Genomic DNA, 23,969 nt, shown 5'->3' on the forward strand with positions numbered 1-23,969 from the left:
CCCTGAGCCCTCGGAGGAAGCCGACGCAGGCTAACTGAATGCATAACTTTATTAAATAAATGCTTTGTCATGACAAAAGACAAAGATCAAGGAGTAACATAAATTATAAGTTGAATAAATAGTATACAGCAATCTTCACTTTTTAAGAAAATGTGAGATCCTTTGTTGGTTTTTTATTTCCTTAAGTACAAAATGCTAAACAGGAGCCGAGCTCTTCCGCATTCAGGTGGTTTTTTTTTTTTTCGGCTTTTTTTTTTTTTTTTTTTCTCACAAACTGGTTGTATTTGTTGATTTATTTTTCCATCCTTTTCACCAGTAAAGATTATCATCGTTTATTTTTGTTTTTAAAGTTGAAAACAAAAAAGAGGAGAGAACAGAGTTATGGTATGAATGTATGTAAAACTATAGAGAACTACAGTAATATGTACTGTGGTTATTGCTGTCTTCAAAAAAAAAAAAGAAAAAGAAAAACAACAACAACAACAACAACAAAAACAACCGGTAGGCAACTCGGAATCTGAAGGAATCTTGTCTGATAACTGTGCTATCCATGTGGGCTACGGTGTGACAGTGGCGGTGGAGAGGAGACTCCGGCTGGCGACCAGGGACCGGTGGAGTGGGGTGAGCGGGCACAGGGAAGCTGGGGTCCCCTTTCCCTCGGACCCTCCCCACCTTCCCTTTCCCCATCCAAAAGGATTTCAGGAGAGGAGGCCAGAGTCTGTGAAATGACTAAACTATATACTCCATTAGAAAACCAAGAAAGTATGTTTGAAATAGAAACAAAAGCCTAAGAGAAAATAAAAAGTGGAGAAAACAGTGCAATGTAATTCTTGCACTTTAGTGGTTTTAAAAACACAGACAGTACAAGGCCCAGGTTGCTGGCTGGTGAAACCCCTGTCCCTCGTCCCTCCTCCACTTTGCAAAACGGAGCCTCCTTTCTCTCGGAAGCCAGACATGTCCTCTCCGACGCTATGGGGTTTCTTCTCCTTAGAGCTCTTCTCTGAGGTTCCCATTCTGGGCCGGAGCCCTCTCAGGGGTGAGCGGATGGGTCCGGGGTACTGTCCCACCTTGAGGGGGGCTTGGCGGTTGCCGTGGCAGCCCTGTCTCACTAACTGGTGCGTGGTGGGAGCAGGGTGGTTGAGGCCCACCCTCTAGGGGAGGCCAGCCCTGTGGGGGTACCATGGAGGCCACAGAGGTGGTGGTGGGGAGATGGGGTGGGAGAGAAGGGGCATGATCAGAAAAGGGCCTCCCTGGACCTCGTGCGCCTGCCTTCCTCCCTTCATGGGGCCAGTGTCCCCAGGCCTGTCTGTCTAGGCCTGGCTGTCAAAGAAAGGTTCCAGTCTCTTCCTCCCCATGTGCCCTGCTTTGCCGGGTGGGTCAGGGCAGGCTGGAGGAAGGAGGGTCAGTCTTGGCTGGGCTTCCCTATCTCCTGGCAGTCGTGGGAAAGACAGAGGCATCTTCCCCACTGCCGGAGTGAGGCTCGAATCTAAAGGGGATGGGAGAGACCTTCTGTGGGTGTGAGTGTGGGAATGGGCAGCACTTAGATTCGGAGCCATGGATAGCCCGGAGTCCAAGGTCTCTGGGTGAGCAGACAGTCGGCCAAAGTCCAGCCTGGAGTCAAAGAGACCCCTGCTTAGATTGCCATACTCGCACCATTCCAAACCTGCCTCCCTCACACCCTGCCATGGGGGAAGAGGTGCCGTCTTCCTCCAGTGCCTCCCTTCCCAGGATCTCCCCACCCTGGGCTCAGCCAGACCTCCCATTTGGGAGGCTTAGTTCCATGTGTCCATGAAGGCCCAGCTTCTCTAGGGAGTGACCAGCTGCCCAGGAGAAACTCCTGCATGCAGAAGAGACTCACAGGTTTGGGTTTGCAGGCACGAACTTTGGAAACCGGAAGAGTCTGGCGCACTTACACCAGGCTCTAATCCCCCACCTGATGGCTGGCAGCAAAAAGCCAACGCAAGGGGCAGAAGCCTGCTCAAAGTCCAGACACAGTCCGTGAAGAGAGAGCCCCTCTCAAGAATCAGGTCCAGGCTGGGAGGAATGTGGGGGGAGCTTGTAGTTCCTGGCTCAGTCTTTTCTTAGGGGAGTGGCACCCCAGTATCCACTTGGCAGATCTTAGTTGGATAACTGCTCAAGATGCAAAGGGAGAATGGGTGGAAAGAACAGTGACGTGGAAGAGGTTTGGGATACTGGCCTAAGACATACAGAAACGTGAGTTGGGTTTAGGGGACAGCTGTGCAGAGAGACGGGGCATGCTGACTCGGCAGGTCAAGTCCTTGTGGCTGCTGGCCCTATCGGGCCCCTTTGTCTCATGAAGATTGAGCACTTCTCCTGTCCCCAGCCAACTGTCCTGTCCAGGGGCATAGGAGATAGCCCCCAAGTTCTACAGCTATAGGGTTCCCATCAGTTGAAACAGATTTGCTTTTTCGCTATTCCTCTTCGTAGCCCCAAATTCGTTGTTGGAGACGGTCTCCACTGTGTCATGCCATGAGCAAGGAGTGAAGAGAGCTGTGTCCACAGCACGAAGGGGTCTCCTTGGCCAGTGTCCAAGCCCCCTTTCCTGGATATCTTCAGCCTTAAAGAACAGTCACAAGGCCACCCATTGGTTGAGGAAGTCATTGGAGAATGGGAGTTTTCTTGGTTCGGAATCTGGCTGCCGAGTGACAGCATCCCTGAATCATGCGTTTCCTGCTTGTCCCAGCTTTCCTTCCATCCTCCACCCCAGGGAGGATGCAGGGACTGGCCAGAATGGAGGAAGAGCTGGAAAGACTCGTGGGCCTCAGTCCCTCGTTGCAGGCTGAAGGTGGGCAGCAGAGCGCATAGTCTTGTCCCTTCCAAAGCATGGCCAGTTTCGACTGATTCTTCCTATCTGGCTTCTAAAGTCTAGCACCCTCCTAAAGTTACTCACCTTCCCTGGCTCTGTGGCCTGGATTAAGCTCATTTCTATTTTGCAACCCATTCCCCCATTTTCCTCTCTTTCCTCTCAAATCCCAGAAAATACATATGGTGGGGAAGCTAAGGAAATTTCTATTGGCTTTTCCCCCTTTCTGCTGCTTTGTGCCAAAGCTAGAATGGAACAGTCAGCCCCCTGCCCCTTCAGCCCTCTGTTCCTCCCCACATCGACTCTGGCCGGAACCATCCATCTTACTGTTCTCCTGCATCTAGACCTTTTTGCCACCGTCTCCCTCTGCCATCTCTTACTTCAGTCTCCCTCCTGCTCTGCCAGCATGGGGAGTGAGGGAGGCTTCCAAAAATGCACATTCTGTTCAGATGAAAGGAAAAGGCTGGGGTGGGACTGGTGGATCCATCGTGGACCTGTTGGGCTCATGTGGTGTGGTGTCCGGAGACTGTGACTTCCTGAGGGTTTAAAGACTAAAATGGGATGGACTGAGGCGTGTGCTGTGTGCACCACGGAGGACTGGCCTCTGCCTGGCTCGGTGGGTGCAGATGAACACACGTGGGGAATCACTGCCAAATCCAGTACTGTGCCCCACAAAAAAGCTGAGTTTATTGCTCACGGGAAACTCTGCCTCGAGGCAGGCAAAAATGCTATTACGGGTTGTATTAGGAGAATATGGGTTTTCTCAGTTTTCCCAGAATGAGGAAGCTCCTCAATGCCCCTATAGGAACTACTTTGAAAAGTTAATGCAAACCTTTGAAAGAAAGGAAGAAAAAAACAAAGAAAAAGAATAGATTTATATGCCTATATATGACTATATGGAGTCTTGTAGATAAATACAAGCCCACTTTTTTTTTTCAGCCTATCCTCCCCCACAGAGGCTGCTGCGCTACTTACAAATTGAATTAAATGAGGGCTGAAACTGCACGCTTCAGCATGTACTGTAGTCACCCTGGAAGAAAAGTCTTTCCAATATTGGGGCATGTATTGATTTCTAAAAAATGTCTGCCTGGGGAATGAAATATGCACATGTATTTCATATTCATAGATCTGCTTCCGAAAACCTCGCTATTTAATATCACTCAATTATGAAGTTGTTTTGCTTTCAGAGGAATGGAATGCATTTTAGTTTTTATAAATTTGGGGAGAGACAACACTCTGCCCAGGTAAGAGGAGAGGAAGTTCAGGGGTCCAGCTGTCCATACTGCTGGCTAGAGGAGGAGACAGATCCGGGAGAGGTCCTGGAGTGTTTTGCCTTTTCCTTTCTCCCCCTGACCAATCCATCCTGGGAAACCCCAATAGTGTCATTGAATGCCACATCCTGGGCTGCATCTTCTAGCGCCCACCTCTCCCGACCCCAGGCCAGGTCTGGACGTGAAAGTTGGGCCCCTCCCTGGTCTCAGTGCATTTCCTTCCTGCCCACCTGCTTGTCTTCCTTTTCCTAACTCTATTCGTCTTTCTCTCTCTTCTACACAAACACTTCCTTCCCTTCTCTTCCTCTCGTTCTTCCTCTCTTCCCTTCTCTGTTGATCCAACTTGCCTCAAAAAGAAAACCATTTAAAGGGGGGGGGGTGTCTTTTTAGCTTTTTCCATCTCTGTTGTTGCCATTTTCGAAGTTGAGCCCTTGCTAGAGATTCCGAGGTCCTCAGTTTCCTCAAATAGATAGATACATATTTTTCCCTTAAATGAGATGAAATGAGTGGCGTCCTGGGGTGGAGGGAGGCGCTGGCTGGAGTCGGGGCTGGGGGTGGGAGGGGGTGAGGGAAAGGCTGGGGGGGGACGCATCACTCAACATTGCTGCTGTCGAAGGTGTGGCACTGAAAGTCCCCGTCAACGTACTCCATGCCTGGCAGCTTCATCCCGTACTTGTCCACGCACCAGCAGATGCCACGCTTGCGGCCACGGGAAGGTTTGCACTGGGGTGAGTAGAGCAACAGGCGGTGAGGACGGCCGCACCCTGGGGCTCTGCTCCTCCCTGCCCTGCCTCTTCTCTACCCCAAGGCAAGACTCTCATCCCCAGAGAGTTGAGGGCACTAGACCCGACCCTTGGGTTTCTGGTGTCCCTATTTCATGGAAAGACCCAGGGAAAATGTGAATTTAGGCAGCCTACCCTTGGCTAGCTCCTTCAATCCCTTTCTTTCCTTTTTTTTTCAGACATGGGATCCCATTATGTTGCCCAGGTTGGTCTAAAACTCCTGAGCCCAAGTGATCTTCCTGCCTCAGCCTCCCCAGTAGCTGGGATTACAGGTGTGAGCCACTATGCCTGGCTTATAGTCCCTTTTTAAATATTACCCATTTGAGTTCCCCCAACCTGAAACTCTGCAGGGATTCTCAAGAGAGTTATGATCCAATAATAATGATGATGGTAATAATAATAACAGAAGGAGGCATCATTTGTGGTGTTATCATGTACCAGACACCACTCAACGTTTGGTAGGCAGTAGGTACTGTTCTAAGTGCTTTACAAAGACCAATCACTCACTCCTCATTCTCCATTTTACACAAGGGTCTGGAGGCACAGAGACATTAAATGGTGAGTAACAGGACACAGCTAGTAAGTGGCAGAGCCAAGATTTGCCCCAGTGTGGCCTGGCTCTTACGTTTAGATTATTGGTGCCCTTAAAGCAGCATCAGGGTCATGTGTCCACGCCGGAGTCCACCCCAGGTCTACCAATCAGAAACTGCAGGGGTGGGGCCCAGCCATCAGCCATGCCCTCCAGGGATCGGATGCCCTTGGAAATGTAAGAACCATTGCCCAAAGGAGAGCCTGGCTGTGAAGGGACATGAGCTGATTTCAGGTGGTTCACAGAGAAAATATGGTTTAAATTCCTGAGTGTGCGGTGCACCAATGATACGTGCTGTGCGATAGTGTTACAGAGTTACCTTTTGCAAGGAATTCATGTAGCTAAGGCGGCCTGTGGATAGCATAGTGGATTACCGCATAGGAGAGAATGAAGAAATGGATTACAGCATAGTAGGGAATGTGGAAAGTCATGATCGTGGTATATGAATGGGTATCTGAGGCCTGGGAAACACTAAGTGGTTAGCGGTGGAAACCTTAGGCACTTGCCCAAGGTGGAGTTTCCTGGCAGGTGCCATATTTGGAGCAGTCTGAGCCTGGGAGCTCAGGGCAGGGGACGTACCTGCTTTCTCTTGTAGAATCCTTTGCGGTCACAATTGGGCAGGTACACAGCACGGGGCACCATGCGTGGGCTGGCTTTGAGCTCCTGCAGGGAAGCCTCCATGTGTCTGCGGCAGGGGCCCTGTGTGGACAGGAGGGTGAGAGGTGTGGCGAGACCAAGGGAAAACCACCCAGCTGCGCTGACGAATGGCCCAGGGGGTGGGGGCTGAACGGTCTCTGGAGGAAAGTCACCACCTTTGGTTCTAATCATCTGCTACCAAAGATCTTTCCTCCCTGTCACCTGTCACGTGCGCTGGGATCATACAAAGCCTGCCTTTGGCCAGGTACGGAGCCATACTTTCTCTTTTGTGTTCCAGGCCACCCCCTCCCCTGCAGCTTTTCTCTTCTGCTGAGTAACAATGTCCAGAGGTGCCCATCTCTAGATGCTGTAGGAGAATATTCAGTCTCTGCCTTGTACTGGACACAGCTGCAGGGCCCAGGTACCTGGTACGTGGCCGCTGGGCTGGCACACACTCTCCTCAAATGAGCACCGCCTCTATTCCCACTTACTTGCACAAGCCCTTGGCCCTGACAAGTGTATGCTCTGGAAACTCTACTCCCACGTCCTAAGCTGAGCCACATGGTGGGCTGTAGGTCCTCTGCTGGGTCTAGCCTAGCACCTCCTGCCGCCATGAATGTCCATTCAGATGCAGGAAAAGGTCAAAAGCCAGGAGGGAATGAGGGAATCCCCGAGATGCACCTGCTCAGACTCCTGTCTCATCTCAGGTGCAGAGATGACCCGGGGGTGGGCAGTGTTCTCAGCTCCCCCGACAAACTTGGACTGGGTCAGCTTCTTTCTGCGGTCCTTCTTCACTGCTTCAGCCTTCAGCTCGGAGATGCGGGTGTGTTTGGGCCGGAAGATCTTGGGGGAGTAGGTCTCCTCGGCCATCTCAGAGGTGGTGGGCTCCTCGTGCTCACGGGAGTCTCTCTCTGCAGGAGAAGGAGCCGGAGGGTCAGCTCCCGTGGGCCAAGGTGCACACGGCCAGAGCCCAGGGCTGGGCAGTTTGGGGTGAGGGGAGTAATAAAGGCTGAAGCAGATGTGTCTCTGCCCTCCTGGAGCACACCCTGAAAGCAGGGGAATAAGAACCAGGAAGCAGAGGGAATGCTCATTTAAGTGGCAGGAAGTTTCTGGCATGCTTGGAGTCAAGCAGAGAGTGCAGGCAGGGAGACTTCACAGAGGAGGAGAATCGAGAGACTGACGGACTGATGGGTGAGGACAGAGCGGGCTTTCTGGGGGCAGGAAGGAGGAAGGGCGAGGAAAATGGCCTCTGCAAGGATGAAGGTGGCAGTGAGCGGTTTGCTTGCTGTGGGATGGCCAAGTAGATGGGACATGGCTGGAGGTGGGGCTGAGAAGTAGGAACCCGGGAATCTGGGCCCATGGAGGAAGATGACACAGTCACGGCGTGGACGAGAAGGGCAAAGGCTGTCCTGTTAGTGAGATCTTTGCACTTTCAGAGCTGCTGGATGTTGAGGTCTCTTTGGACCTGGGGAACCTAGGAGGAGGGGGTCCTGGGGTCTGGAGCAGCAGGGTGGTGAGGACCTTCATAAGCGGCAGGAGGAGGGGAGGGGAGAGCCAGAAATGTAGGCCCGGAGGGGACCGGCGTGGGGCCAAGTGGAAGTCGGAGGCCTCGCTCCTGCTCTGGCTCAGAACTGGCGCCGTGCTCGGGGGCCTGGGAGGCTGGGACGTTACTCAGCTCTGGACTGAGAGAGGCCGACAGCTGGCTGAGACCGGGACAGTTATATATAGGAGTGGCTTGGTGACAGTCTATACTTAGCTGGCTTTTGACCTTTAGAGAAGTAAGACTTCGTTGATGTATTTGTTGATCCTTAATTCCACCCGTCCAGCCTTTTCTTGGTGCGCAGTTTTCCCCTAAATTCTGATCTCATAGGCATCCATCCCTGGGTCCCCTTCTCCTCTCAGATCCTTGACCTCCCCCAGCCTCAGAGGAACCAGAATGGGGGAACTTTAGATTGTTGTTTCCAGGCGGGCAGCATGTGGCCAGGATGCCTCACAGTGGGACCAGATGCAGGGGTGAGTGGAGGTGGGGGGCCCTGTCTTCATTGCCTCCCTCTTTTTTCAAATACTGGAAAGAGAAAATAGAGCTTTGAGTGACCTTAAATAACTGAAATGAGGTGAAAGAAAATTCTGTTCTCCATCTACTCCATGATCACTGGGATGTCCAGGAACAGTGACCGCCAGACATCTGGGATGGGGAACAGAAGTGGGTAGAATTCCAGGAAGTGGGGAGGGGGGGGGGGTGCAAGGAAAGAGAAGCTTTTTTGAGAAGGCGCTGTTTTATGCCTCTAGGCAGGTATAGAACCTGACTTCTGAGCTTGCAGCCCTGGGCAAGTTCCAGGTGTGAGTTATGAAAGGCATTTGGACACCTGGCCTAACCTGGGCAGGATGGCAGGTGGCAGGAAGCACCCAAGCATCTGTTTCTCTCTTGGCTCAGGATTTGTCAAGTCTAATGAAATAGGTATCTGGTCTTTAAGGCCTTGGCAGAGAAGGTCCCTGCCCTAAAGAAGCCTCCAAAGGTTCGCAGCGTTCCTGATGGTGAGTTGCTTTGGGTATTTATTCACAGGAAAGGAAGGGACGTAATTACTGGAGAGGAAGATGATGACTTGGGGAAAGCAAATAGCAAGGTGGTGGGTGGGCTTTTCCTAAATAAAATTCAACCTGAGAATCCTGGTACCCCTTCTGGCCTCTCACCCCCTCTTCCCAGTCATGTCTTGATGTCCCAGTACCTCGATTCTGCTCTATCAGACCCTGCTGTGATGACTCATCAATAGGGTGACATCTCTGGTAGGTGGAATGAAGGATTCTAGGGATTAGTTAAAAGGGTTATGTTCTGGGGTAAACTGACTTTTCTTGGTTGTAGTGCAAGTGAGATTGGCAGGAGGAAGGGAGAAGCATGGCTGGTTTGGGGACTTTGTACAAATTGAAAGGCTGGGGCTCCGTTATCTAGTAACACAGGCCTCACCCCAAGGCTCAGATCTTGGAGAAGAGGGAGTAAGGAGAGGGAGTGCTAACCATTGCACAGAAGGGCTTTTGGGCCCCATCTTATTGAGGGACTGGAGCCGTGCCACTCAACCTCAGCATCACCATGCATTTTAATCCTCAAAAAGTAGTTGACTACTGTGGGGGGAGGGGCAGACAGGATATGGTGGCTACTGAAAGCCTGGAAGGGGTTCAGATTGGAGAAGCCTGGACCCCTTCCTCAATCAAGATTGTAACTGGATAAAGTGAGGGCAGGTGGGGGAGTGGGCTGGCTGCTGACCAGCTCATGCGTCTATGCGTCTCCTTCAGTGGGCTGCCCCAGCCTGGCCTGGAGAGCCAACACATTGTCACCTCTTCAAGGGGAGACAGCCTGGGAAGCTGGCTTCTCTCCTGTGGCTGGTGTAGCAGTTCCTGAAATCCTTTCCGTAGGCCATTTAGTCCATCCCCCTGTGTCCAAGCAGAAATAAGCATCTATCTCTCTAGTTCTTAAGGACATCTGAAATGGGGGTGCCATTCCATCCTCCTCTGGCTACCTGTTGGGGGAGGCTCTGTCCATTTGGTCAGAGGGTGCCCTTTTCCAGCTGTCATTTTAGCTTATTCTCTCTTTGGCCTTGGGGGACACAGAAGCATGGTGGCCCACAGCCTTCCCTCAACAGCTCTTCTCAAGACCTTACACCTTTTGGGACTTTTTCTAAGAAGTGCTGTGGGCTGTCCTTAACCTTCAGTCACCCTTTCTGGGAGGGGGGTGGGGCTGTTGACAACGGTTTGATAAACCTTGGGGTAAATTTATTTTGACCTCTCTTACTCTTTTCTTTGAAAGTGTTCAAGTACTGCCCCGGGGCCAAGCAACCATGATACTGGCATACAGAATGTAGATTCTTGTATCTCTCTTCATTTAAGGAACTCAAAATGCTTTTGCAAACTCTCTCCTTTTCCCAGCCTCCCCAAGGCGAGTCTCCTGAGGGCACACCTTCCCCAGCTTTGCAAGCTTTTTGGCTGCTTCTGAAGAGCAGGCTTAACATTTTGATGTGCCTCCCGGTTTCTGGTGCCACTTAACCCCATGGGACCTATTCCTTAGGCAGCAGCAGAGTCCAGTGTTGAAGATACTAATCAGGGTCTTGTGGTCACCTGTAGGCTCCAGAGAGACAGCGGAAACTTGGAGGGGAGCCAGGGCAGAGCCACGGAGATTAAAGGGCTGGAAAGTAAGACTGGAGCTGAGTGCCAGAAGCAGCTAGCCCGACTCAGCTGCTCTGTGGCTGAGTCATAAATAGGCTTTCAATTTTGGAAGGCTTTACGTTTTAGATAAAACAAGAAGGAACAAGTAGACTGGCTACTCTGGAGCTATTTCATCAAGAGAAAATGAACTGAGGTTGCAGAAGGGATCTAGGCAGGATACCCGGGAGGACTTCCTGGTGAAGATTGTTCTGCACGTGAACAGCAAAAGAACTCAACAGTCTGCTCTGGAACCTGTTTGACAAACAGGTCAATATCTCCATGTGGCCAGCAGAGGGCGTGGGAGACTGACACCCACACAGCATGGGCACACTTCTAGGGACTGGAAGCGTGTTTTTGTTTTTTTGGTTTTTTTGTTGTTTTTTTTTTTTTGAGACAGAGTCTCGTTCTGTCGCCCAGGCTGGAGTGCAGTGGCGCGATCTCGGCTCACTGTAAGCTCCGCCTCCTGGGTTTACGCCATTCTCCTGCCTCATCCTCCCGAGTAGCTGGGACTACAGGCGCCTGCCACCACGCCCGGCTAATTTTTTGTATTTTTAGTAGAGATAGGGTTTCACCGTGTTAGCCAGGATGGTCTCGATCTCCTGACCTCGTGATCCGCCCGCCTTGGCCTCCCAAAGAGCTGGGATTACAGGCGTGAGCCACCACGCCCGGCCTGGAAGTGTTTTTAAAATCTGGAATTTGGAATTGAGAGCGGTGGCTCATATCTCTAATCCCAGCACTTTGGGAGGCCAAGGTGAGTGGATTGCCTGAGCCCGGGAGTTCGAGACCAGCCTGGACAACATAGTGAAACCCCGTCTCTACAAAAAAAACCACAAAAATTAGCTGGGCATAGAGGCGTGCGCCTCTAGTCTGAGAAACTCAGGAGGCTGAGACCAGAGGATTGCTTGAGCCCGGGAGGTAGGAGGTTGGAGATTGGAGGTTGAGGCTGAGGCTGAGGTGAGCCATGATTGCTCCACTTTGATAGCTCCACTGCACTCTAGCCTGGGGGACAGAGTGAGACCCTGTCTCAAAGAAAAAATAAATCTGGAATTTGGGTGCCTCCCTCTCCTACTTCTGCAATAATCATTCAAATAAATCCCTTCCTTCTGTTTGTGTGTCTGCAGGATATATTTAAAGAGTCAGGGAGACAAACAAGCGAGGCCCGGAGAGAACCCATGTGTGGGAGAGTGAAGGCAGGTGAGGGAGAGGGGAACAGGGCTTGTTTGTGCATGGCATTCTGCTGTTTCTGTAACCTGCAACTGGAAAATGATCCAGGAAGGGAGACATATTCCAGACTTCCCCGCCCATGAGATGCTGTTCTGAGAGGTTTTTGCACAGGATGGGAAATGTGGAATGCTCAGCATCCATTTCTCCTGCTGGGATCTATGGAGGCCAGACCTTACCTTCATAATCCTATTCAATGACTAAGGGAGGGGATGCTGATAATATTATCTGGATACAGTATTTACCTTTGGGGTGGGATCTAAATCTCTGGCTTCTATATAATACCTCCAGTCCTTCCCACTGGCTCTCCAATGCCTCTAGCCCCTGCCACATTTGGGTGGCCAACTCAGTCCTCTTTCATTCATAAGGAGTTCCCCATACACCCCAGTGCAGCAGCATCCACAGAGGCACACACAGTACATCGGCCTCTCCCCATGGTAACATGAACACGTGTTTGAGGATTGCACCATTCTCTGTGTCCTGGCAAACACAGAGAGTGTCATGATGCAAGCCCAGCTGCTACAGACCCAGAGGCATCTTAGGGTGAGAAATACTCCATGCTGCACAATTGCACAACGCATGTACCCTGCCCAAGCTCAACCACTTTCTCCAAACCTGCCCTTTTGCCATGGCTGTTCTCTTCCAGCAGAGTCTGAAGGGTTCTGACTCCACCTTGCTTGCTGGTCACAGCAATGGATGGATCCAGGAGACCTGCCTGCCTAAAATCTAAACCCCCCCACCCCCGGACCTCTTAGTTACACCCCGCTGCTATTAACAGCCTGTTCCTGGGCTGCTGTTAGTTTATCACTCTATCTCGCTTGACCTAATAATCAATTGTAAGAGAAAACTAGGTGACCCAGATATTGTGCCTTAGCTTACAAAAATCGAAGAAACAGAGGCATCCTTGAAATTCACAGTCCAGGAAGAGTGTCGGGCTTTGCCAGGCCACCCAGACCTGAGGAGATTCTCCCATCTCCTTTTCTAGACAGAAGATAAGATGAGGACGCCTAGAATCTCTCTACAAAGAATGAAAAAGGGAGCTGAATTTCTTCTGGGTTTCATTCTAGTCCCCCCTGTGGAATTTAAACAGCCAACTTCTTACGGGCAGAGCTTTGTCATTTCTCTTTGTCTCACCAGCATATAGTATTCAATAAATAACCTTTAAATGGAGAGATGTGTAAATCTGCCCAAGAGGCAAAGAGAAGTAGGTCTGGAAGTATTTCTGTAATATAAGCTGGGGCTTAGAGCCCAGTGCGTGCCTTGGGAGGTTATCTCATCCATGCCCCTGCCCTGAAGCAAGATAACCCTGCCGCAGGGCACAGGGAAGCAGACAGATGAGCATCATGGGTGTGAGAAACAGCAGGGGTGCTCCTGGATTCACTGGGCTTCTCCTTGGCCTAAGGCTACTATATATTAATGTACTACTTAGGCCAGGCATGGTGGCTCACGCTTGTAATCCCAGCACTTTGGGAGGCCAAGGCGGTTGGATCACAAGGTGAGGAGTTCAAGACCAGCCTGGCCAACATGGTAAAACCCTGTCTCTACTAAAAATAAAAAATCAGCCGGGCATGGTGGTGTGTGCCTGTAATCCCAGCTGCTCGGGAAGCTGAGGCAGGAGAATCACTTGAACCTGGGAGGTGGAGGTTGCAGTGAGCCAAGATCGTGCCACTACACTCCCCCCTGGGCAATAGTGTGACAAAAAAAAAAATGTATATATTTAATATAGTAGCCACTAGCCAATGTGGCTATTTAAATAAATATTAAATAAAATGAAAAATTCAGCTCCTCAGTCACTCTAGCCATATTTCAAGGACTTCGTGGCCACATATGGACACTGCAGACCTACAATGCTTCCATCATTGCAGAAAGTCCTAGTCAGTGCTGGCCTGACGGCACTGACTTGTGCCTGGGTATGGATGAAAATACTGAGGCCCAGTCTAGAATGTTCTGCAGTCCCCCTCCTCCCTTGCCAACCCTAGGTCCCTAGCCAACTTGCAGCCACCAGCTCCTCCCTACAACACAAGGCTGGTGGAAGCATGAGGGATTGGCTGTTCACTGTTTTAAAAAATGTAAGACATGTCTCAGTCTCTTGAAGTCTGTTTCCCAGCTGTGGATGTCAAATGGCTTTTCTGCGCTTGTGTGTGTGCATTTGCAGAAGGAGAAAGGCCACAGTGGTTGTGGCAGGGGCGCAGGGGGAAGGTGCTGTGGACACTTCCAGGGAAGCGGCAACATCATTGCTTTTCCTACCCATCCCATCTCTGACCAGCAGCTGCCTGGCGCCAGTCTCTCTCAGAAGACATTTTTTTTTGTTTTTGTTTTTTGTTTGTTTGTTTTTGTTTTTACTCGATCGTCAGAAATAGGCATGCATGTTCCGGGTTCTTTTTAACCTGAATTATGGGCTGAGGAGGAAATGAGCACTAACCTTTTAAGAAAAAAAAAAACCCCAAAGCTATCATCCTAAAAAGCAGCTGTAAGAATGGAGGAAAGCCAGGAGGAAGACCCCGGAGGGGAGTTGAGCAGACTTAGAGAACTACTGACTGGATGATGAGGGCTATAGGTGTATGCAGCTGAGCCCCCCTACCCCATTTTAGGCCGGGAGAAATAGCATGGTTAGGTACTCTAAACCAACAGCAAAGCTGGCCAAGCTGGGAATATATCTCTATCCTTACCAGAGAAATACAGACACCATGTAGTATAGTGGATAACCATTCAGAATCAGGAACCAGACCACCTGGGTTCAAATCCCAGCTCCACTACTGAATAGGTACAGCAAACTGTGCCACCCTAAACCTTCAGCTGCCCTTTCTGGGAGGAAGACGAAGCAGTTGACAATAGCTCAGTAAACCTTGATGCAGCTTTGGCAACACAGCAAGACCCCATCTCTACATAAAATGAAATATTAGCCGGGTGTGGCAGTGTGCACCTATTGTCCTAGCAATGGGGAGTCTGAGAAGGGAGGATGGCTTGAACCCAGGAGTTGGAGGCTGCAGTGAGCCCTGATTGTGCCACTGCACTCCAGCCTGGGTGACAGAGTGAGACCTTGTTTCTAAAAATAAATAAATAAACAAACCTTGGTACAGATTTACTTTGACCTTTCCTTTTTTTTTTTGAGACGGAGTCTCACTCTGTCGCCAGGCTGGAGTGCAGTGGCATGATCTTGGCTCACTGCAACCCTCTCCTCCCAGGTTCAAATGGTTCTCCTGCCTCAGCCTCTTGAGTAGCTGGGACTAAAGGCATGCAGCACCACGCCCAGGATGGTCTTGATCTCTTGAGCTCGTGATCCACCCACCTCAGCCTCCCAAAGACCTTACTTTCTTCTTCCTCTTTCCAATTCAGTTTTCTCACCTGTGTTATGGGGAGGATGGCAATGGCCCCTTCTCCATTATATTCTGAGGATTAATCAGGGTGATGCATGCTAATTCACTCTCAGAACAGGTCTCTGCCTTTGTAGTGCTGTTTCCTACCACCTCCCTAGTTCCAGTCATCAACTAAAAATTTGGTTGCTGTGACACCTGGTTGAGAGACGCCTACTTGTAGACCACAAGATCTAAGGCTCCTTGGACTGCAGGAAGGTCTGCCAGAAAGTGTTGGCTCGACCTTTGTCTCTGGGGGTCTGTTGGCCACCACCAGGTGAGGACTTGGCACAGGTGCTCTGTGGACCCGTCTCCACTTAGAGAGCTCCCCCTGGGAGTCCTTCCTCTGCCTAACCCCATTCCTTCATGCTGCGTTAAGGGCACTTAGTCTCCTTCCCTGAAGATATATAGAGAAAAGGGGGCCCACCGCCCTCCACAGTGTAGATGCCACAGGTGGGAAGGTGACACCTCACAGAATAAGGGGCTGAGGTCCCCCTTACATCTGCCCCACTGTCCAGAGACCAGAGGTAAAGAGAGGCTCCTTGTTGTTTTCTGATGCCAAACTAGGATTTGGGGTTGTGACTCTGGTTCACATTTCTTGGTCCCTGGGAAGCAGCTGGCGATAACTGTACACATAGGAAATACACGCTGATGCACAAGTCCCTGGCTGAGAATCTCCAGCCAAGCTTCTTTTAGAGTTGGGGAAGGGGGAGCATGCTTAGTAGAAGTGTCTGTCTGTTCCTCATACATTCCCCAAATGAGAAGGTAATGGTGGGGGGATAGGTGGAGAGCAACCTCTGGAGGAAGCACTGGGCAGCTTTTCTCCTGGCCACTTTCCCATCATGACCCATCACAGCCAGTTCAGAACACTGCCAGCCACAGCCACATCCCCCCAAAGTTCTGCATGACCAGAAGGGGGCGGCAGGGAGGAAGTAGGGTTTACGCTTCTCTCCTGAGGCCCCTAAGAAGGTGCCCAGGCTCTGCTAGGGACCAAACAAGGGAGCCCTGTCTGTCAACAAAAGCTGACTCCCCTTTTTTGAGTCTTTGGGAGCAAAAGGAAAGAGTGGGGACAGCAGTTCCCTTCTCAGGTGAGAGAGGGGTTTGCTGGTAGCCATTAACCATGTGCAGATACATACTGAACATCTGAAATGTGGCCCGGGGAACTGAGGAACCACATTTTAAAATTTATTTAATTTTTATTTAATTTTAATTAGTTTAAATTTAAAAACAGATACTCAACTCAGTTATTGGAAAGATTTTAAAGTATGTTTGGAATGCCTCAGGTATGTGACTCTGCTTTTTCAACTGTAAATTTTATGAAATCTAAATACAGATCAAGTATTTCCAATGAAAATTTAGTGTCTGAATTGAGATGAGCTGTAAGTGTAAAAAACACTGGATTTCAAAGGCTAAATATGAAGGAAAGAATGTAAAATATCTCATTATAATTGTTTTATTTTGAGCATGTGGTGAAAGGATATTTTGGATATATTCAGTTAAAATGTATTATTACAATTAATTTCCCTGGTTTTTTTACCTTTTTAAAAAAGATGTGGCTACCAGGAAATTAAAAATGACAAATATGGCTTGTATTATGTTTCAATTGGAAGTGCTGTTCTAAATGATCTGGAAGAAGAGTCATCCTGGCTGAGGTGACAGAGGGATGTCGCAGTCCCAGTTCGGGATAACTGGAACCCACATAAAACAACTCAGAGAATCAGCAGAGGTCATCTGAGGCCTGGCTCTGAGTGCAGATTCAGTGGGACCTTATTTTAGGCCAGGGAAAGGGGCCTGATGGTTTAGGTTGAGGGGTCAAACATGAGATAACTGAGTTCATTTAAAATGTTCCTATAGTTCACCCGGCAGGTCTGACTTACCGGAAAAAGGGGCCTATCTTATCTGCCTCCTTCCTAAGCATCTCAGAAGGAGGAGCTGCCACGGCCTCCAGGATGTATTAGAATGGGTCTCAGCACTTCCTGCAGCACAACCAGAAGTCCCCAGCTGCCCTCTGGAAGCACATCTCTCCTCTCCTGCTGAAAGATCTGAGACACACCTGCCTATGAAAGAAAGCCAGGGGGCCCTCATGCTCTCTTCCTTATCAGCTTTGGTTGTATATGGTTTTCCTTCTCTCCTTCGGATGCAGAACTTCCTAGTTACTGCACTCACCCCATCCAACCACACCCTCCCTCCATCTCTGCTTTCTGTTGGCACCACGTGAGGACTGTGCTGTTGGAAGTGGGCCACTTCTGCACCATGTTCTTCAAGACCACAGGCCGCTGCACAGCTCAGAGGCAGCCAGGGCCTGCCTGCCTCTCCACATCAGGAGAGCTTCCTGTCATGTAGAAAATGAGGTTTGGCGCATGGACCTGAAATCTGGGGTGAACACCCCTCCTTCACACCCTCTTGGTCCTCTTTCTCTGACCAAACCACTAGCCTAAGCCAGGCTTGTATGCAAGACTGTGTAGAAAAAGGGACAGAAGTGAGTGTGAAAATAAGAGAGTGTGGCCCTCTCCACTTTGGGGCCGCTTCACTCCTTTTCCTACTGCCCCTAAAACAGAGCGCCTTCAGATTGTGGGTTCTTATGTCATGGAGTGATAGCATCTGGCAGTGTTTGCCAAAGGCCTTAGCCCCAGTTAGCCCCAGTTAGCCCTGCAGGTTAGCCCAGGTCCAGGCATAAGCCCCAGTGAGACTAGCGAGAAAGCCAGGAATGGCTGAATGCAGTGCTGGAGCCTCTGCGGGAAAGAGCTGAGTCCCAGCCCCTTGTCTGCCTCTAACCCTGCTGCCACATCTTGGGCAAGTGACTTCCCACTCAGGGCCTCAGTATCTTCATCCTAAAACTAGGACCTTGACTGTGATGATGGCTATGGGTTCCTTCCAGCTTTAACATTCTTTGGCCAATACCCAGACAATTCCTGGAGAGACACTAGGACTGAGCTAAGCTGAGTGGCCAGGCACTAACTAACGAACTTGGTTAGGTGCTGTAAACCAACAGCATAGTGGCCAAGGTGGGAATATAACCTCTCCCCCTCACAGAGATTTTCAGTCACTCCTCTGGATTTATATTTTTTAAGAAAAGAGAGAGAGAGAGAGAGAAATGACATCATAACAGAATTTATGGAAAGAAATGAAACTGGAAATAAAAGGGGGGGATTTCACTGGTATTGGGGGAGGGGAGTAGAAGCCTACACTGCCATCCTTGTTTATTTTATTATTTATTTTTGCAAGTATGTAATCAATGTGTAATCAGTCTTACTGTTTTGAATAACATGTCCTGATTGTAATTTAAGGATAGTCTGTGGGAATTGCAGCTTTTGGACCAACTGTAGAGAAAAAGCAAACGTAAAACTAAACAAACCCCTCCAAATCGCCTGCTTGACTCAACGCAGCCATTCTCCCACCCTCTTCCCTTCTGCTCTGGCCCCTGGTTGGTACCTGCTCTTTATGATCTTCTTCCAGTTTCTGGATGTAGTGGGTCTGGAGTGTGGTGATCTCTTCTCCAGAGTTTTATTTTCCACACACTAAATATCTTAAAAGTTTCATAGGCATTGCTCAGGCACAAAGTAGAAACTTTAGACAAGTATTACCTTCCCTTCCCGCTGGCTTCTTCTTCGCTCCATTAAGGGGGCCAGGGCTTCTGCAGGGAATTCCTGCTCCCATGCCCTTTGCTGTAACCCTCACGATGACCTCTGGCTCCTAGGGTCAGGCTGGTCCACCCTCTGCAGCTGCAGGCCCACCTGCCTGCTCAAATCCAGCCCAAGCCCCGGGACTAACTCACAGCTGCTCTGACTTAAAACTCAAGCCCTCAGGGGATGCCTTAGAGTTGGGCTGGGGGGTCGGGGGGGTGGTGGATGGAGAAAGTCGGAGGGAAGAGTAGGAGGGAGGGGTGAGAAAGGGGAAAAAGAGAAATGGAAAGAATATGAGCTCTCACTAGGGTTAACTCTGCTTGTTCCTCCAGTCTGAGCTGACACAGCAGAAAGGTGGGAGGGGTGGGGGGGGGGCGGGGGCGGTGGGCGGAGGTGGCAAGAAAAGTCCAGTTAAAGCCCCATCTCGTCTTCCCAACTCCCGTTTTGGTTGGCTCAGGGCACGCCATCCTCTCAAAGACTTGTTTCAGAGGGAGGGGGTGCGGGTGGGAAAGGAATTTGGCTCCTTCAGTTTTCCATGATCTTGCTCAACCCAGACATAAATTTGGCCAATAAACCTAACTCTGGAACTCGACTTCAACATGGCATTTTCGACCAGGCTTGGAGTTGAAGCCAGGGTGATGGAGGCCAAACCCCTCAAAGAAGCAAAGGCTGAATTCACTTTTATTTAGGTAATGCTTTTGCTTTCTTTTCCAGAAGCCTATTTTTTGTCCCACGGTGTCTCATTTCTTAATGACAGAACCGAAAGCCAGAACCCACGGCTCCCTACATCTCAAACTGAATGTCTCACCAGCACAGAGGAGACCTACCCGAACCCCGGTATCTATGCTGGGGACCAGCCCATCAAACCTCATTCCCCACCAAAAATGCCCGAAAGCAAACCCAGTGCTTCCTTGACTCCCTCCACTCACCGCTATTTACTGAGCTTTGCCCATCAAATAACTCCCGTCTTTCATCTCCCTCCAGCCTCACACACATTCTTTTTTCCGTATCTATCTCTGCTCCTGAACTGGCCAGAATGAAATGCAGAGCTAGGCTCGCTCTCAGCACCCTGCTCTCGGGCCCACTCCCTCTCCAGTTGCTCAGCAACAGCCTAGCAAAACACCCTCTCCTCCGCCCTCTCCTTTCCCTCCCAGAGACTTTGGCTGCCTGCCACCTCACTCTCCTCTGCTCCCCATTTCTGATTCCAGAAATGCACCTTTTTTGGGTTCTACATGTTTGGTTACATATAAATATATATAATATAGTATATACCATATATACAATATATAATACGCATTATATAGATATAATATGTCGTGTGTGTGCGTGTGTGTGTGTGTGTGTATGCTGCAACTGCGGGAGGGAGGGGGCAAATCCATATCTGCAAGCTCAGATTTTGGCGGGGGTGGGGGAGAGGAGGGAGGTGGGAGGTGTGTTGGGAAGCAGGAATTTTGGCTAAAGGACCAAAAGGGCACCCTCCCTCTCTCTGTCCATTTCTCTCTCCTTAAGAACGGTCTCTACACCATCTCCAACTTTTTGGGGACCCGCCCAGTGGTTGTCCGGCTAAAACACCCTTTCCAGGAGCGCTCACTCCCATCCCATCTGTTCGGGAAGATGTCGGCACCAGCCGCGGTGGAGCGCCGCCAACCCGCAACAGCAGCCGGCCGGGCACCTGCCTTCGGCGGGGTGGAGTCGGAGAGGAGTGCTGGGGAGGGGGCGGGTAGAAGAGGCGGCTTCGGGTTGGCCCAAAGGCACTCAGAAGGTGGGGGTTGAGCAAGGGGCGGCAGGGAATTCTACAGGGGATCTTGCTTGGGACTGAAGTGTCGTGTGTGTGTGTGTGTGTGTCTGTGTGTGTGTGATGCGCCCTCCGTGCTCGCCTAGCAATTGCGCGCGCGTGCGCCCTGCGTGTACACCCTTCACACTAGCCACATCACACTACACGCTTGGCAAATAATAAGTGGAGCCAGGATGCGGCTGAGTGACACCTTACGTACTTTCGGTGTGACTGGATTGTTACCCAGGGCGGTGGCTTCCAAGCCGGGAAATCAATTAATGTTTTCCCCCTCTGCTAGGGTTTTCCAAATCCACATCCCCCAAGATGAAGGCGGGCAGGACCGCCTTTGAAAAGTGGATCTTAATAAAAATAATCTCACAAGCCGGTCTCTGGGGTTCCCAGAGCCTGCACATCCTCCCCTTTTCCTCTTTTTGCAGGCTGCAACCTGCAAAAAGATCGACTTTTTGCAGGTTTGGAGATCGACTACCTCTTGCAAAGCTAGAGGGGCTGGCCCCTGCGCCTCTCAAACCCTGCAGGGTTTGCGGGGACTGAGGCTGAACACAGGAAGCTCTCCGGCCTCCTGGCAAGCGCGGACGCACTCCTCTCCTGCACTATAGTGACTGAAATTTGCACTTCAGAAAACTCATGTTAGGGTGCTCGTGAGTAACGGAAAGGGACAGGGAGGGAGAAGGGGATTGCCCCCGTAACTAAACTGTCTCCGTAACTAAACTATGCCAAATAAACATTGTTTAGCCAAGTTTTAACCCCTTTTGGAGAGAATCAATAGCCAGTTTGACGTCTTAGAACCCAGACTTTTATGTAGTTTATTTAACTTTTTTTTTTTTTTTAACTAAAGATCAGGTAACTCTTTCCAAAAAGAAACTCAGTCTAAGGGGGTAGAACTGTTCTGATTGAACAAGTAGCTGTGTCAATCATTTCAACCCTAGACTCCTGGCGCCGAGAATTTGGGGGCGGCGCAATCCGGGGGCGGGGCAAGCGGAGGCGAGGCTCCCAGTGCGTGGCTTTTCTGTCTCCGCCCCCTGAATTTTGCATTCTGCGTTTCCAGGGCCCCTCATGCACTTAATCCACACCCACTTGTGATCTGGTTTAAGAGATTGGGGAGGGCGGGGTGGGGGGATTGCGGAGGGAGGAATTGCGGGGCGGGGGTGGAGGTGGTGGTGGTGCCAGGAATCTGCATAGGCGAGGAAGTTGAAAGGTCTGAATCTCACATCCCCTTTTGCCTCCCAGCCCTATGTCCACCTTTCATCCTAGGTAAAATCTGAATTGGAGAGGGGGAAAAGGAATTGGATTCAGAAACGAACACCAGGCACAGAATACCAAACCCTTCCTTTCTACTCTTCCCCACTCCCACCCCGCACCCCCGCACTCCTGAAGTATTTTTTTCCCTTCCTGGGATAAAATAAAAGTCATTTTGCAGTTAAATATGTTTTACCAGTTACCACAGGCAAACATCTTCAATAAAAAGCAATGGTTATGCACATGGGAGGGGCTTCAGGGCTCCCACCCGAAAGGCATTAGCTACCAAGGATGTGGGGTGTTTGTGGTGTGTGTGTAGGGGTGGAGGGATAGAAACGTCTGGAGGCACGGGGGTGGAGGGGCCAAGAGAGACAAAGGTGGAATTAGCTCAGAAGATGGGTAATGCCTCTCTCTCCAGGCCGCAATTAAAATAATATTTTAACAAAAGAGATTTTTTTCCAAGTTCAGAAAAAAAACCTATGCGGGGCGCGAGGGGGGTGGAGGAGGGAGTTGATAATGTAACATACACTCTTTCAGACTGTAGATAGAGTACCAGGGGATTTGGACCTTGTGACCGAATAGGAGCTCAGAATCAGTATTCGGACAGAGTAGGGGGAGGGGGCGGGCAAGGTGTGGGTAGGAGGAAGGAGGAAGGAGAAAGAGCGAAAGCTGGGATAGACTCGGCTAGACAGTTTCCCCGGGTAGCAGGATCCTCCAGGGCTCCAATTCCGGGGTGCAAGGACCCTCCCCGACTACTCCCGAGCTGCACCCCAGCTCGAAGCCACTTGCTGCGCAAAGCGCGCGGGCCCAGCCGGTCTCGTGTCCCCCGCCCGTGCGCCGCGTAACTGACTGGCACACTGAGCGCGCTCACCGATCTTGACTTGCTCGCGGTAGCTCTTTTCGTTGAGGCAAACCCCGCGGCCGTGCAGCAGGGCGTGCAGCGGTTTCTCCTCGTCCTGCCGGGGGAGGCAGCGCAGCCCCTGGGCGCAGCGCTCGGTGTAGACGCCGCACGACTGCCCCTCGGCCAGGGCGCAGGTCATGCAGCAGCCGCAGCCCGGCTCCTTGACCAGCTCGCAGCCCAGGGGGCTGGGGGGGCACATGGAGAGGGCTTTCTCGTCGCAGGGCTCGCAGTGCACGAAGGAGCCCAGGCTCTGGGCCGGCCCCGCATAGGCGGCCAGCAGCAGGAGGACCGCGGTGAGCAACACCATCTTCTCTTAGTCGCCCCCTTTACCTCGGGGTGGGGCAGGAGAGCGAGAGTGCAGGGATAAAGGGGCCAAGAGGGCCCCCCGGAGATTTTTTTGTTTTTGTTTTTGTTTTAAAATTTCTGGCAGGTAGAGCAGGTGCCCTCCCCCAGACACTTGCAAAAATGTAGAGAGAGGTGGAGGACTGGGGTGCCTGCGAGCAGGTCCCAGTTGCAAGAATTAAAGCCTTGCAACAGGTTGGGGGAAGCAGGGCAGCGCCAGGTGCACGCAGTGAGCGGAGGCCGGAGAAACCCTCAAGCCTGAGCGGGTCAGAATTATAGGGGGAAAAAAGCCACAAAATTATTCACCCCCAAGCAACCACCGAAATAATGAGATCGGATGCAGTGGAGATGGCGTTGGGGGTGGGAGAGAAAAATGGATTTATCTTTAAAATTTTTGCTTAAAATCTAAAATATACCCCGCTTTCTAACCCTCAGCTGCCAGCGGTGCGCGGCGCCGCAGAACAGGTAAGAGGCGTTGGCTGCAGCCGAGAGGGTGGGAGAAAATGTTGAAATCAAGAAATTAAAAAACAAAAACAAAAAAACCCCAAACCCTAACACCTCTTTTCTCCCACTTTGCCACCTCCTCTTCGAAATTCGCAGGTTCTATGCGAAGTCCGGAGAAGGGTGAAAACGGAGGAGGGGTAATGAAAAGGAGCAAAAAAGGGAAAAAGCCCACACTGCTTTGCAGCTCTTTCCTAGCTCTTTTCCCCTGCAGAAGTTTCCAAAGAGACTACGGGCTCCGGGAGAGCAGGCGCTTTTAAATAGCCGGCCCCTGGCTGCCAGCCAGTTTGTAGCTGCAATTTGAGCTTCCCAACACCCAACTCAGGCAAGGATGCCAAGGAGCTTTGCAGTACAAACTCACACGGGGTGGGGGTGGGGAGAGGCCTTCTAGACACAAGGGGGCTCCCCTTCGCTCCCTGAACAGCGCCCTCCTCCCCTCTGAACAGCGCCCTCCTCCCCCCGGAATGTAAGAAAGGGGCAAGGGGGACAGGCTGGGGCTACCGAGAATGGGGAGGAGGTGGAGGGGCCAGTGGAAGACAGAGTTCTTCGGAGCAGGGTGAACACAATGAGGAGAGTAACTTCGTCTCCCCCTCCCTCCTATCCTTTAACTAGTCAAGGCACAGGCTGAAGGGAGACGTATTTTCTTATTAGCCAACTGGATATACCGTGCCCAAGAAATCTTCCTAAGCTTCTGCAATTGA

At 50.9% G+C, this 23,969-nt stretch overlaps 1 protein-coding gene across 1 annotated transcript; it reads right to left on the minus strand.

Annotated features, from left to right (window-relative positions):
- Positions 1 to 31: 31 nt before the first annotated feature.
- Positions 32 to 23,527, minus strand: IGFBP5 (insulin like growth factor binding protein 5). Its single transcript, XM_019022088.3, has 4 exons — positions 22,396 to 23,527; positions 6,784 to 7,013; positions 6,046 to 6,165; positions 32 to 4,818 (listed from the first exon to the last, which is right to left on the minus strand). The coding sequence occupies exons 1-4, from the start codon at positions 22,730 to 22,732 to the stop codon at positions 4,687 to 4,689; spliced, it is 819 nt and encodes a 272-aa protein (XP_018877633.1). The 5' UTR covers positions 22,733 to 23,527; the 3' UTR covers positions 32 to 4,686.
- Between the last annotated feature and the right edge of the window lie 442 nt (positions 23,528 to 23,969).

Source organism: Gorilla gorilla, chromosome 11 (genome assembly GCF_029281585.2).
Source record: "Gorilla gorilla gorilla isolate KB3781 chromosome 11, NHGRI_mGorGor1-v2.1_pri, whole genome shotgun sequence".
Lineage (NCBI taxonomy): Eukaryota > Metazoa > Chordata > Mammalia > Primates > Hominidae > Gorilla > Gorilla gorilla.